Source organism: Dermacentor silvarum, chromosome 7 (genome assembly GCF_013339745.2).
Source record: "Dermacentor silvarum isolate Dsil-2018 chromosome 7, BIME_Dsil_1.4, whole genome shotgun sequence".
Classification (NCBI taxonomy): domain Eukaryota; kingdom Metazoa; phylum Arthropoda; class Arachnida; order Ixodida; family Ixodidae; genus Dermacentor; species Dermacentor silvarum.
Window position 1 is genome coordinate 33,355,809 of NC_051160.1, and position 13,284 is coordinate 33,369,092.

Here is a 13,284-nt window from a genome sequence, read left to right on the forward strand (position 1 = left end):
TGCAGTCATTCTGTATTCATTAATATTCTGCATTCAGCTTGCTCCTCGCTTTTCCTTTCCTGTCAAGTGCATATATGTTTTCAACAAATAATAGCAATAATGTTGTTCATATGTAATTATTCTGGTACTCGGTACTCCGGTGATTCGTGCTTATTGAACAAACACAAACGAACTCCAATTTCTCTTCGTTTTATGAACGCCTCTGCTGTCACACGGACCCTCCCGTGTACATTTATTTTGCACAGCATTTATTCTGCCGTCACAGTTGCCATCCTCTGCTCCAAATGTCTTCTTTTTTTTTGCGAGTGACCACGAGGATGAGGATTATCTAACGAAAAAACGAACACCGGTTGCGCCCTTCGTGCGAACGTGGTGTCCCTCTCGTTGACAACGCGACACTGTCCACAGGGCCATTAGCCACGCCTTTCCAGAGGGTGGTGGCTTTTCTTCTCGACGTTAGTCGCTCTCTTTTCAAGCGCTTCTCCTTGTCATCCAAGCCTGACCCCCCCCGTCGTCGCTTCCTGCCTTCCTTCTGACGTCACTGTAATTAAAGGTGCTCGAGCCCCTAAAGTACATCCTTGGCAGGCACACATCCTAAAGTCTCTGTTCACCTCACGTTCCTAATTAGGCGTCTCTCCTTTTGTCCGTCCACCGGACTAGCCGCTCACGTTGCCTTCTCTCCCCATTCGCCCCATCCATAGGACGGACAGCGCCGCCTGCTTCGTCAGCCATGCGTCCTACGTGTTTTGAATGAAAGAACGAATTAAGGAAACCACGTAATAGAGCCGCAGACGTCGTCTCCATTTTCAGGCGGCCCCCTCACTTTAATTGCCTTTTCTTCCATCTTTTCCTTCTTTTTTTTTCTTTCATCGCTTTTCTTCAAGTCAGCTTTTCTTCGCTAGACTGCGCAACTTCAAAACTGTCTAGCGGGTGAATGTGTGTGTGGGTGTCTCTATTGTTTCCGCTTTTACAAGCTAATTACACCGCGGCAAAGCTTGCCTTGTCTTCGGCTTGGCTCGGATTTCCTTTCCCCATTTTTTTTTCTGTCCCTACTTTTTTCCTTGTTAATTCGCCTCGCGGAGTGTTTGCCTTTCTGGCCCCTTCTGTCGACGACAATGAGAAGAAAGAGAAACGACTTCAGTGGCCAGCATACTTGGGAATAAATAGGAGGGGGGTCTTCCTAGATCCTAGAGGAATTCAACTTGCTTAGTCCAGTCCACCTCAGGTCATCCGCTTCTGTCGGGTAATGTCCCGAAGGGGAAAAGCAGGAAATGGTAATGATGCGAGTGTTTGCGTTGTGTTTCTTCCTTTTTTTTCTGCCGATACTACTTCGCTTTTACGTTGTTCGTATTTCTCCGTTTATTCTGATTCGTTAGACGTTACGTTTAGATTCGCTCGGAGTGTAATCTGCGGTTGCTTGAAATCCGTGTGTGTGTGTGAGAGAGAGAGAGAGACAGTGAGAGATAAATGTTCGTGTTTAATGCAAAGCTGGAGATTTCTGCCTGGTCGACGGACCAACATGTGACTACATGTGTTGGGTGAAAATGTGATATACGCAACAATAAGAAGAAAACATAATACATAAATAACTGCGAGAAATGAAGGCATCAAGCATTGACGTTAGTGTACTGGACAAACGGGATTCCAGTACAACCAAAACTAAAGCCGCCTAAATAGTTTAAACAAAATACTCCTCTTAGTTTAATGTCTTCTTTCTGTCTTGTAAAGGAGTTGCTGGGGAGATATTGAGTTTTAAAAAATACCTCGGCTACACCATTTCACTCCATTCTGCAGCAAACAATTGAATTAACTCGTAATAGAACGTGTAATCATAATCCTGTCTAACAAGGAAAGCGTCCACGTAAAAAGTGTGTATGTGAGGGAACAAAACTACGTTTTATAGCATAACGTGCTTTTGTTCAGAAAAAAAATCTTATGAATCTTAGCTTCATCGTCGTGTGATCCATGAGATCGTATGAGGTCATCCGAATCTTTATGTCAGATCGCGTATATATTATCATATGGGATGACGGGATGCCGCGGTTATTTTATTTTATTTTTATTAGCGATACTCAGACAATAACATGAAAGCACATTTTATTTGCCATCGGGTCTTACTTCAATTAATTCTAGTTATTTATTTTTTCGTTGAAATATATAGATAGGTTGCACGGACGTCATCGCGGATGCCATATTTGGGTACTAGCGGATCGAGAAGCGGCGTAAGCAAGAAACATGACAGCATGACAGAAACGACAGGCACGTCTTGTGTCGAACGTCAGAGCGATAACAGCGATGAACCGGTGAAAAACAGTCGCTGTCAAAAAGTAAAACAGTGTGTGCGTGATAAAACGTTGTACTGGCGTCGTCGTAGTCGCCATTTCTGGGTACAAGCGCGGTGAGAGATGGCTCCGTGACGTCACATGAAATTTATCTTATATGGGCATTCGTATTGGACTTTATCTTATGCGCTTGGCAGACTAACGCAATAAATTTTACCTGTAACGAGCGATGCTGTCCGCACACTATAGGCACCGTGCATTGCAGTTTGCGCGCGATCTATGCTCCACTACAAGTGAAGCTTTGGGACGGCCAGTGTCAAAACCAGCAAAACTAGAGAGACGCTGTATACATTCGCCGCGATACTTTCGATCGCTTATCACGAAAGAAGACTGTCCGAGTTGTGAAAATATCAAAAGGGTTCTTCCAAAGTGCTTTGCGGTGGCGAGAAAAAGCACGAAGAATGTTTGCAGGGGAAAGGATATTCACAAATGACAACGGGCATATCGTCGGACAAACTCGGCGGGATGTCTCCGTGGTGGCGTTGGTCCCGCGGTGGGAGGTACTGACTTATCGCGTGTTCGTAAAAGCGTTGAAGGACAAAACCTTAATCGCTACGTTTCGTGCTTCTCCACGCTTACCACCTTTCCTCACAAAGCTTGCCTTACGCCTGGCGCGAAATGTTGCATTACTCTTCGAGTCATCGCTGCATCCACGTCGCACACCATGAGGCCAAGTCAACCGATCTAATGCCCTCAACTAAACTGTTGAACTTAAGCGAAAGGTGCAAACAGTTAGCCAAGTGGGAAATGAAATACGTACAATTGCAGCCACCGCGTGTCTCTTCTCCTGGCATTTAATTGGTACGTTTTGGCGAGGCTTCGCTTAACGTAGATTCCATTGAATACGTCAGACGTGCCGTAAATATCTTAATGGGAATAAATTGTTATTGTATTGTATTATATTGTATTGTATTGTACCCACTTCTATCTTTCTGTCTCCTCCTTTCTGAAGAATAGGCAGGCGTAGTGTCCACTTTTGGTGGCAGTTGTCAGCCTGCTCCTGACTTTCCCTCTCCTGTCAAATGTATATATGTTTTCAAATCAAATAATAATAATGATAACGTATTGTGTTCTACTGTACTGTACTGCACTGTGTTGTTTCTATAGATGTGTTATATACCATTCCTCCTTTCTTCACCTCTGTCGTGCAGGGCGGCTCAGCGGCTGAACCTGTCCTCGAAGCGACGTCGACGTCACGGCGGGGGCTCCGCGGTGACCGACGGCTCCCAGTCGGCCGCGGATGGTCCTGTGTTCGTAACCCGCTACGCGGAACTCTTGCGCGAATCGCCGCCCGCCGTGCCCCCGGCGCTGCTCCGGGGTCTCAGTCGCAAGGACACTGGCCTCGGAAAGGTCAGCCAGCTTGTTCTATTTCGTTTTTTTTTTTTTTTTTTTTGCAAGCGTGGCAGCGCGCCGCACCCTTGCCCGGAGCGCTGGAGCGCTGAGCTGCTAAGCAATGAACGAGCGCTATGCCAAGGTAGCTACTAGGTTCAGCAAACCGCTCTCTATAGTCTGTGACTGAGGTTGGTGTACAAATCCACTAATGAGGTTCTTTACAGGTGGGAGCAATTCCTAGCGTTTTCCACACTTATGCTACGGCAAACAGGTACCATTCGTGAAAACTTGCACTGAAAAAAAAAACTGAGCGTCGCGTAAATAAGAGCCCCGGGTATACATGACCCTTCCTGCTGGTCTGCTGGGTCGTTCACTCTCAAAATTAGCATAAAGATGTCACTTTGCAGTCAGTTTAGTTCAACGTTAGATTTTCCGGCATTATTTACAGCTTGCGTCTAGAATAAGTCCAGTTTGTTTTCGTCTGCGACGACATCACTCAACACATGCCGATTTCACTGCAACGGCATAGTGGCGCCATCTGGCGTGGCTAAAGTGAACACTGCGCTTTCCCCGTAGCTGTGACAAATGACGCCACCTTACCGTTCAGTGGAATGGAAAGGTTCTGGGTGTTGTCACCGTAGAACGACAGCCACTCTGTATTCATTGTAGACGAAACCGGGGAAGTAATGCCCACAAAATGTATAATGAACAAAACTTGCTGCATAGTGCTACCTTTGTGCAAAGTTTGAGCGTGAGCTACAAAGCAATACGGCAGGAAGGGTAATGAACACCTGGTAGTCTTATTTACGCAGCGGTTAGTATACGACGTTATTGGCCTCAAACCGTTTCAGCAGAAAAAAAAAAGACCGCTCGCTGCGTTTATTGTAATTACACTATGAACGCTGAAAGTAACCGCGTCCCGGGTGACAACAAAAGTGATTTCAAACAAAATCGACTTGGATAGTGCGCGATGACAGCTTAGCTGCCCCTCCATTGAGTGCGATAACGTATCATTGCGTACCGAATTTGACGTTTTACTAAACCTGGCCATCTATAGCCTTGGAGCTGAACCAAAGTAACATAGACGGTAAGGTACGTTGGTACAGCGTAATCAATTGCGTTACGTTACTACGTTGGTTATCCTCGTACTTAGTTGTGTTGCATGTGTGCATATGTAGCAAGTGAGCTTAACCTAGGTAATCGCTTACGCGTAATTATTCACGTATTCGAAAGAGTTGCCCAAAATTTGTGATTTGAATAGTATGTATCGTACATTATTACACACCGCCCCGTATTCGCGGTCATGTGTAGCGAATCAACTACCGATTATAATCGTCCTAAACGTCATTAGATCTACTCACAATAAACGTATGCAAACTAAGGAATGGTGTCATAATACATCATAACACTGCAATGTCATCGCATTCTTATATATATTCATGACACGCGGTTTCTACAACAACTTTTATTCTCTTACGTCCACCGTACCATAAATCTGGATGTGATAGTTGATATAAACACAATATCGACACCGTATAATTCACACATCATTTTCGTTAAGGCCTAAGGAATATGTACGTTACATGTATTCATTCTATAAATTACATTATGGTGTTTGGTATCCAAAAGTAACTCACGTTAGCTACGACACACGGTATACATGTTGAGTAAAAGCGCGTGCCCGCATTCCCGTACAAAGTGTCAGGTGTCCAGGTTGGGAGGCTTCGAATATTTTTCTTTTTTCTATTTTTTCGACAGAGCGTGCGCAGCGTGTAGGCGAAATTGGTTTTCACCCGGCCGACGCCGTCGCCGTGCCGCGGCTGCTAATACCCGCTGTTCGCTTTGACGCTTCGCACTTACGCAGCGCACGCCAGTGAAACACCATCCGGTGTTTCTCTTCGCTTCCAGAGCATCTTCTCCGGCCGATATTTACTTTTTTCGTGAATTTTGGTTTCTTTCTTTACGGTCACGCGAGAGAGGAGAGGGAGGAGGGTGGTGGGGAGGGGAGGGCAGAGCTTGTATCCCATGATTCTCGGCACTCTGCAAACGTCCCACGATGGCGGCCGAGCCGCCTGTTTGCATGCCCCTAATGACCGGCGATGTTCTCTCGCAGAGCCGCGGAGTGTAACAACTCAGCGGATATACATACATATATATATATATATGTCGCCCCGTTTTGTTGAGCTTCTGGACACCGTAGCGGTCACGGCAGAGCCATCTTGGGTGAAAAATGGAAGCCGTTATCATCTGCCGAGGCCTTCACGCCGGAGCTCTATACGCTCTCGCGTTAGCGTCGTGGCGCCGTTGGCATTCCCGGGGCTCGGACTGCGGGCCCGAAGCCTCACATAAGCGACTCGCGTTCGCTCGTTTGCCAACTCGGCATATATTCATTGACTTCCACTGTATGTGTGTACCACGTCTGCCGCGGGGCGGCGGCGCGCTGCTACTACTACTACTACTGTAAGCCCGGGGTGCGAAGTGATTTTCCGCGCGGCTTGGCGCAATCGCGCGATTTGCGGCCGGGCCTGGGATCGCCCAAATTGCCGGCTAAGCGCGGAACCGCGCGGGTTGAAGTGACTGTATACACCGCGTGGCGTGTTAAAAATTTGAGAATGAGAAATTGCATTGGTATGAGAAGCGCTGCGCCCTCGCGCGTTTGATGCGAGAAACGCGTGTGGAATAGTGGTGGCGCACTGGCCACTATGTGGACGTAAACCGATTTCTCGAGGAAGAGCAGTCGTTATTTGCGGCCGACACGAATTGCTTTTAAACGGCACGCTCGTAGTCTCGAAAGTGGAGACGCCAGATCATTTTCGCCATCTTTGCTAATTTACATGCGCCATTAGTTTGAGGCAGATCTTTTGAAAACGAAGCTTGAAGTGCACTGTAAGGTGCCACATGTGGTGAAAATTCATTCCAAGTCACCTTCGCTACAAGGCGTGATCCATAATCAGATCGCGATTTTGGCACGTATAAAACCCCAGCATATATTTTACCGCAATGTGCCCCTTTCTCGGCTTTGATGTCCTGTTGGTTTATAGCTGAATAAACTGAGCCGATCTTAGATAATCAAAGGTGATGACTTGGTGTGCCGATCTTATAGCACCAGTGCATGATATACGTGTCCTTGCAAATGTTTCAACGTGCTTGCATAACGCGTGCCGATCTTGGCGGCAAAGCGATCGAAGGCGCGGAGGGGCGGACCCCGATAACCATATCGTATTATAGCTAGGGTGTAGTTACAGCATGTAGGCCTAGCTTCTATGGCTTCTTTCTCCGTCTTCGGCATCGGTGTCTCGTCGAGTGCAAGCACGGGGGACAGGGCGTAGACAGAGTTCCACGGCGGATGGTGACAGGACGTGCGCCGCGCTGACAGGGCGTACGCACCAGGCTGACAAGGCGTACAGTGACACCAAGTATTTCTAGGGTGACAGGGCTTGTGTTGGCTGATGTACGCCAGGGTGACAGGACTATACGGTTAACAGGAGGTACACAGAGTGTCACGGTGTATGGTGACAGGGCGTACATAGAGTTACTTGGCGCACACAGGGTGACGGGGCGTACGTCCTGCCGTCTGCGTTCCTATTCTCCTCATTTTGCTCTGCTTGTTCCCCTTCTACGCGTATACCCAACTAGCTCCCAACAAGATTCTGCCGTAGCCACTTAGCCAACGGGGCGGTTTTTGATGGCCCGTGCGCCCAATGCCTTGAGAAGACAAAACAGTTCATGTTGGGCTCGCGTTGCCGCTTGTCGGAGCTTGTGCTGATCATTGCTTGAATACTTCACCAACGACCGCAAGTCATAACGCACTCAAGGTGACGTAAACTATATCCCGTGTCACAAGGAGCGAAATAAATCAAAGCCCCTTTCTAAAAGAAAGATGGTTGAACGCGAAGCTTTCTCCCATGCAAACTGAATCAAAGTCAAAGTCCAAAGCCAGCGACGACGCAATGAACCCAAGAAATGCTGAACGACCCGAGGCGATGCATATGTGATTTGAATGCTTGTTTAGGATTGTATTTTTTTAACGTTGAAGTTGAACGAAGACACATTTCGTTAAGATGCATATAGCCTTTGTTTTAGATCATGTAGCCATTGATTACACGCACGTACTCGCACTTTCATGGACGACTTTACACTTGCACAGTATTGCCTTGTGATTGCTGTGGTAGAGGTCAGAGACTCTGCCGTTGCCGATACACGGGATGGGCCTTACGGGCACGATCGCGCTTACGTTCGCGTACGGCAGCCTCTTCTTCTGCCGTGCGCTGCACCCGCGGCCTTCCCATGGTGGCGGCCGGGAATGCATTGCGTGACTCGCGTAATGCAATGCAGATACATACAGTTCGTCTGGGTAGCGGCGTTGCAGTTCCCATTGTTCTTATCGGTACAACTGCGAATGTCAACTGTAGTGTTCTACGATACGTATGTCGTGTGCCGTTATTCTTTTGTGTGCGCAGATGCGCAGCCGTTGTGCTATCACTGTCTGCTTATCAGGCTTCCCGGCCACTGCAGCTTTTTTGTCCAACTTCGCCTCCGCGCGCGGCTGTTGAGGAGGCGAGCGCCACCTGGATGGTGTTTTTGCAAGGAAGACACCGCGGCGCAGCCGCTGCATGAATTGTAGAAATGACGGAAAAGGGGCTTGTGTTCGAGTTTCCGTGTGACAAAATTATGCTTTCTCGTATATTCCAATTGCAATCCGACGCTGTCGCGTCTGTAGGTTGTGGTTAAGTCATACTTTACTATATTTCTGGCGGATTTTACTTTGAGAAATTCATTTTTCTTCACTAATGCCTTGCGCCACGCGGAGGGCCTGCGTGGTCGGCATTGTAGGGATTATTATTTCCGCCAACGACGCCGGCGTGCTCGCGTCCACGCCGACGCCGAATTTTCTGCGACATGGGGCCCTTAGCGCTATCGCGTTAAAACATTTCACACAACTTCGCCTCCAGAGAGGCCAGAAATATGTAGGGCAAACGCTTCTGACCCAGCCCTCGGATATCTGTTCTTTTGGTTGTGTTCTTTTGATTGTTATTATTATTGTAGCTTTTAATGACTTCCTTAGCTTCCGTCTCCTCCTGCTTCGCCTCTCATTGAGGACCCTATCGCGACGACCGATAGACACGTCAGACACGGAAAACAACAGCCAGGCGTAACCGCTTCATTCAGTTCCGGTTTATTGTTTTTCTCAATGTTCTTTATATATATATATATATATATATATATATATATATATATATATATTTCGCGCAAGTCAGTCCGGTGAGATGTCACAGACCGCAGCGTGCATGGTTTCGATGGCAGATTGCGTGTGTTTCTGGTGCGTACCGAAAATAGGAGGAGAAGGACAATGGTCGGAAGGCTGAAGCGAGAGTGGCGGGAGGGAAGTAGCTATAGCAGGGACGTTCGGAGTGTGACGCTGTGGGTGTTCGTGGTTGGCCGACCCGCAGTAATTAGGGTGACAGGGGGAGCGCTCGGGGGTTTTCAGCCTCGTGCCATGCGCCCTGCCACTTTTGTCGGGGCGGCGCGGACCGCGATTAGGAATCACGAGAACCGGGCGAAACCGATAAAGCGGTGAATAGGGTTCGCAGGAAATGGAGAAGTGGGTCACGAGGAAATGTTTAGGGCGATAAGGTTGTCGTTGGTGCGACCGCTGCTGGTGGGATGACGTGCACAAGGGCACGTTGTCGTGAGAGGTCGCTTCAATTGCGTCGAAGCGAGCTTATTTCTCATTACATGAAACGAATATTATATGAATAAATAAAGAAAAGGAAGCACGGGCAACATGCATCATTGGTTGCCCTCTTTTTGTTTTCAGGCGACACGTGTAGTGGATAGTCACAGCATGTAGCCCTACGACGCACTTCACGTAGAGGTGTGGACATCTTATTCTTAAAAGCTCTGTTCGATTTCCGGAATAACCGCTGGGGTTGCTTTTTCATAGGTGTACATATTTTTTTTTTCATTATTAAACGTCTTTCTCTCCTTTATATCGAAATTAAAATTGGATATGGGAGTGGGCTCCGAAATAATTTTGCCCACCAGGAGTTATTCAATGGGCCAGTAAATCTAAGTGCTCTAGCGTTATTATCAGAACGAGAAACCTGCTGCGCACAATCTCATCGGAGCCAACGTTAGGATAAGTTCGTCGGCTCTTCTCCACCAAACGACATTATCCCGCTATGGCAGAAGTAATTTGAGCAATCCAGTTTTCTTCCCGCAGTGTTTTTGTCGTCTTTAATAAAATTTCTGCGGAGATTATTATTTTTTTTAAGAATCGAGCTCAGTGCGCGAAACGAAGTCAAAAGCACGCCTCATTCTGCTGGTGTTATTGTTTTTCCCATTTCACTCTTTTCTCTTTCCTCCCTCACATTCTGAAATCTACTTCGCCGAGCTGTGTACCGAAGTGATATCAGGAGATCACTGGGCTATAGAGCGTTCCTTATCTGCTCGCCGAACTGCGCGACGAACAGAGTCGTACGTTACATGAGACAAAAAAAAATGTAAAACGAAGATAAGATGGAGCGGTGGAATTAAAGGCGAAAAGAAGCGAGAAAAAATGTCGCAAAATGCGGAAACGGATCCCTGCCAGCTCGGCCAGCTACAAAAGTCGAGACAAAAGACGGAATGGGCCTCGCTGTGCCTGGGCGTAAAAATAACGGCACAGAGACGGGCGCGACTGCCGGCCCGAACCAACAGCTCGTAAAAAATGGCCGTCGTTTTTACGGCCCTCGGGTTCCGTACCTAACCCTCCTCAGCCTTCTCCAACTATGTCCTCGCGCGACCCCGACGTACTTCTGCGCGCGACGCGTGAGCGCTGCAGGTCCGCGGGCCTGACTTTTGTTTCCGTTTAGCTATCTTTGTTATCTGCTTTATTTTATCACTTCTTCCGCTGCCACAGCCCGCACTGGATACCGCACCGGCTCTTCACTATATTGTTGTATTGCTCATTTTGGTCGTCTGTTTGTCTTCTGCCACCGTCGGTTTGTTTGTTTTTATATATTTTTTTTCTGCCGTCTGTTTCTCGTCTCTTTTTCTTCTTTTGTTGTCTGCTCAAGGTTTCCTTCGTCTATTTTCTGCCGTCTGTTTGTTCTCGGTTTCTGTTCGTCGTCTGCTCAAGTCTCTGTTGTCATTTCGTTTTTTCTTTTTTTTTATGCAATCTGTTGTCATTTCGTTTCTTCTGTTTCTCGACCGTCGGTCGCTGCGACGAACCACGTTCATGGGTCGTTTCCATCCTTGAATTCGCTGGACGGCTGTGCGGTGTCAGCCCGCCATGCTCCGACACGCATCGCGGCGAATGCGAGGCGTTCTGCTCCAGAGCTCGAGGTCGTGGTTTCAGTTTGCTTTCGATGGAGACCACGGAATATAAAATTCAATGAACGGCCTTCATGCTGTCCCAGTATTAATCTACTTCGAGCGACGCCTTAGCGCTACGGATCTGCAGTGCGCGGCAGAGAATGAAGAACCTACCAGACGGCACTTGCCACCACCCAGTTTCAAACACACCCGTATCATCCGTCCATCAACATAACATTTGTTCTTATTGCCTATGACGTTTATTTTTTTCTTGGTTAATTGTTTCCCGCCCCCACCGGCATGGAATACCCCACCAGCCCATCGCTTTCCTGTAGTATATATCGCTCATTTGAACCCTCTGTTGTCCTGATTCGCGGTAATGTTTCCATCTGGAGTCTCCTGCGATCTGCTTTCTTTTTGTTTTTGAAGCGAATATCTTTCTTTGATTCTTTAAGCCGTCTTTAAGCCGTTTTCATGGTTGGTCGGTGGTCGGACATGGCAAGGATAACGTTCGGTCACTCGCTCTCTCGTTTGTTCGTTCATTCGTTCTCGCCATTCGCTTACATTGATAATCTTCGTCGATGGGAAATTTTTTAAGCAACTAGGCTTCTTTGACTCTTTCTGCCGTTTTTGTGGTTGGTCGGTGGTCGGAGATCACTGGTCGATGGCTGGTCACTAGCTGATGGTCGGACTCGGCAAGGAACACGTTCATTCTCTCGCTCTCGCTCGCTCGTTCGTTCGGGCTGTTCGCTTACATTTCCAGTCATCGTCGATGGTCTCGGCGCGGTTCTTTAGTTCTTTTTCTTTTATTCTTGCTATCGCGAGCAACCTATTGTGACAGCATTCGAACTCCCTCAACGGTCGCTATCGTTGAATTCACTTGACGCCGATGTCGCCGGCCTGATGTGCACCGCGACTGTTGAGAGACGTTGTACCGCTTAGCAATATAAGTCGCCGGGACGATTCCGTATTGCTGCAACCGCACTCCAGCGTTCGCGCAGTGCGCGCGCACACGCACACACACACACAAACGCATCATATACAGAGCCAGCAGAGACACTAACACACGCAGTCATCGGACACCACACGCATCATGCGCACACTGGCTTGCACATAAGCACATACGCGCATCACACGCAGGTTTAAATTGCACGCGTGCATTCTCGCCTGTCTTTTGCGTGAGAATAAAAAAACGAAGCCGTCTCTTCGCGGGCGCGTTAGAGCGTGACGCATCTTTCATATCGGAAGTGGTCGGGCGGGCTTCCCTTAAGCGACACTAATCCGCGCGGTTGCCGGAAGGTAATCGGCTCTTTTTTTTTATTATTCTGCTCTTTTCCTCTACCACCAATCTCTTCTCCTCTATACATTTCTCTCCCCCCCCCCCCCCCCCCCCGCCACAGCGATGGCTACGGAAACTACCAGGCAAAGCCTCAGTGGTCGCGCCGTGCGGCCGCCATAAATATTCGTTTAATCCCCGCCGGAATTCCCTCAGTTAAGGATTTGCGAAAGGGGTTATTTGTTACCGCCCGTTACTTCGCCGATGCGGTATACCAACCCTCTAGATCGGCAGTACCGTACAGCGCTATGGAAGCTAGGATTCGTAGCTACGCGTATGTAAATTGTTGATTGTAATCTGCGCGCGTTGTACGGACTTTGTGATTGCTTTCAGCAGAGCTTCTGTTGAGACGTCGTCCAAAGTGTCGACGTAGCGCTGAATAGAGTCTAATTGTAGTTCTTAGAATTCTGAAGCAGTGCAGACCCTAAGATAATTGCACCGAAAAATAACTGTTTATCATGAGATCATAGCTTACATGTGAGATGTGTAACGTGGGTATCGACTAATTCCTTTCGATTGAGTTTCAGTTTAAAGATCATCCAAAAGGTTTACGTTGCGTTTCACACAGCTTCTTATGGTTCCTAAAAGTTGAAGAACAGTTACGCCGACCACTAACAAATGTGTGTCATCGTATCATATCTTACATGTGATATGTATGTCTCAGGTATGGGCTATTTACTTTCAATTGACATTCTGCCGAGAGTGCATTGAGTGGTGGCGCTTCGTTATACGCGTTATTGTACTGTGTTACGCCCCATATATTACTGCGACACTCTACACAATAGCAATGTGGTTATACGCATTTAAGCTGCATTCGGTCAATCTACCGACGGTTCATAGACGCTTCAAACTCGTTTGTCCTATTATAAAGCTTTCCATCATTGCCTGTACGTAATAATAGTGAAATAACACTCCGTCAGAACTTCGTGACGTCACAGACTACTTATAAATAGTCCACAGACTGGTGTCCTTATGAAC

General features: G+C 47.7%; 1 protein-coding gene across 1 annotated transcript in view; it reads left to right on the forward strand.

Moving 5' to 3' along the window:
* LOC119457890 (uncharacterized) overlaps positions 1 to 13,284 on the forward strand; it is a 483,998-nt gene that overhangs the window by 328,341 nt on the left and 142,373 nt on the right. The window contains 1 exon segment of the mRNA XM_049670508.1: positions 3,494 to 3,692. Coding sequence (XP_049526465.1) covers positions 3,494 to 3,692 — 199 coding nt within the window.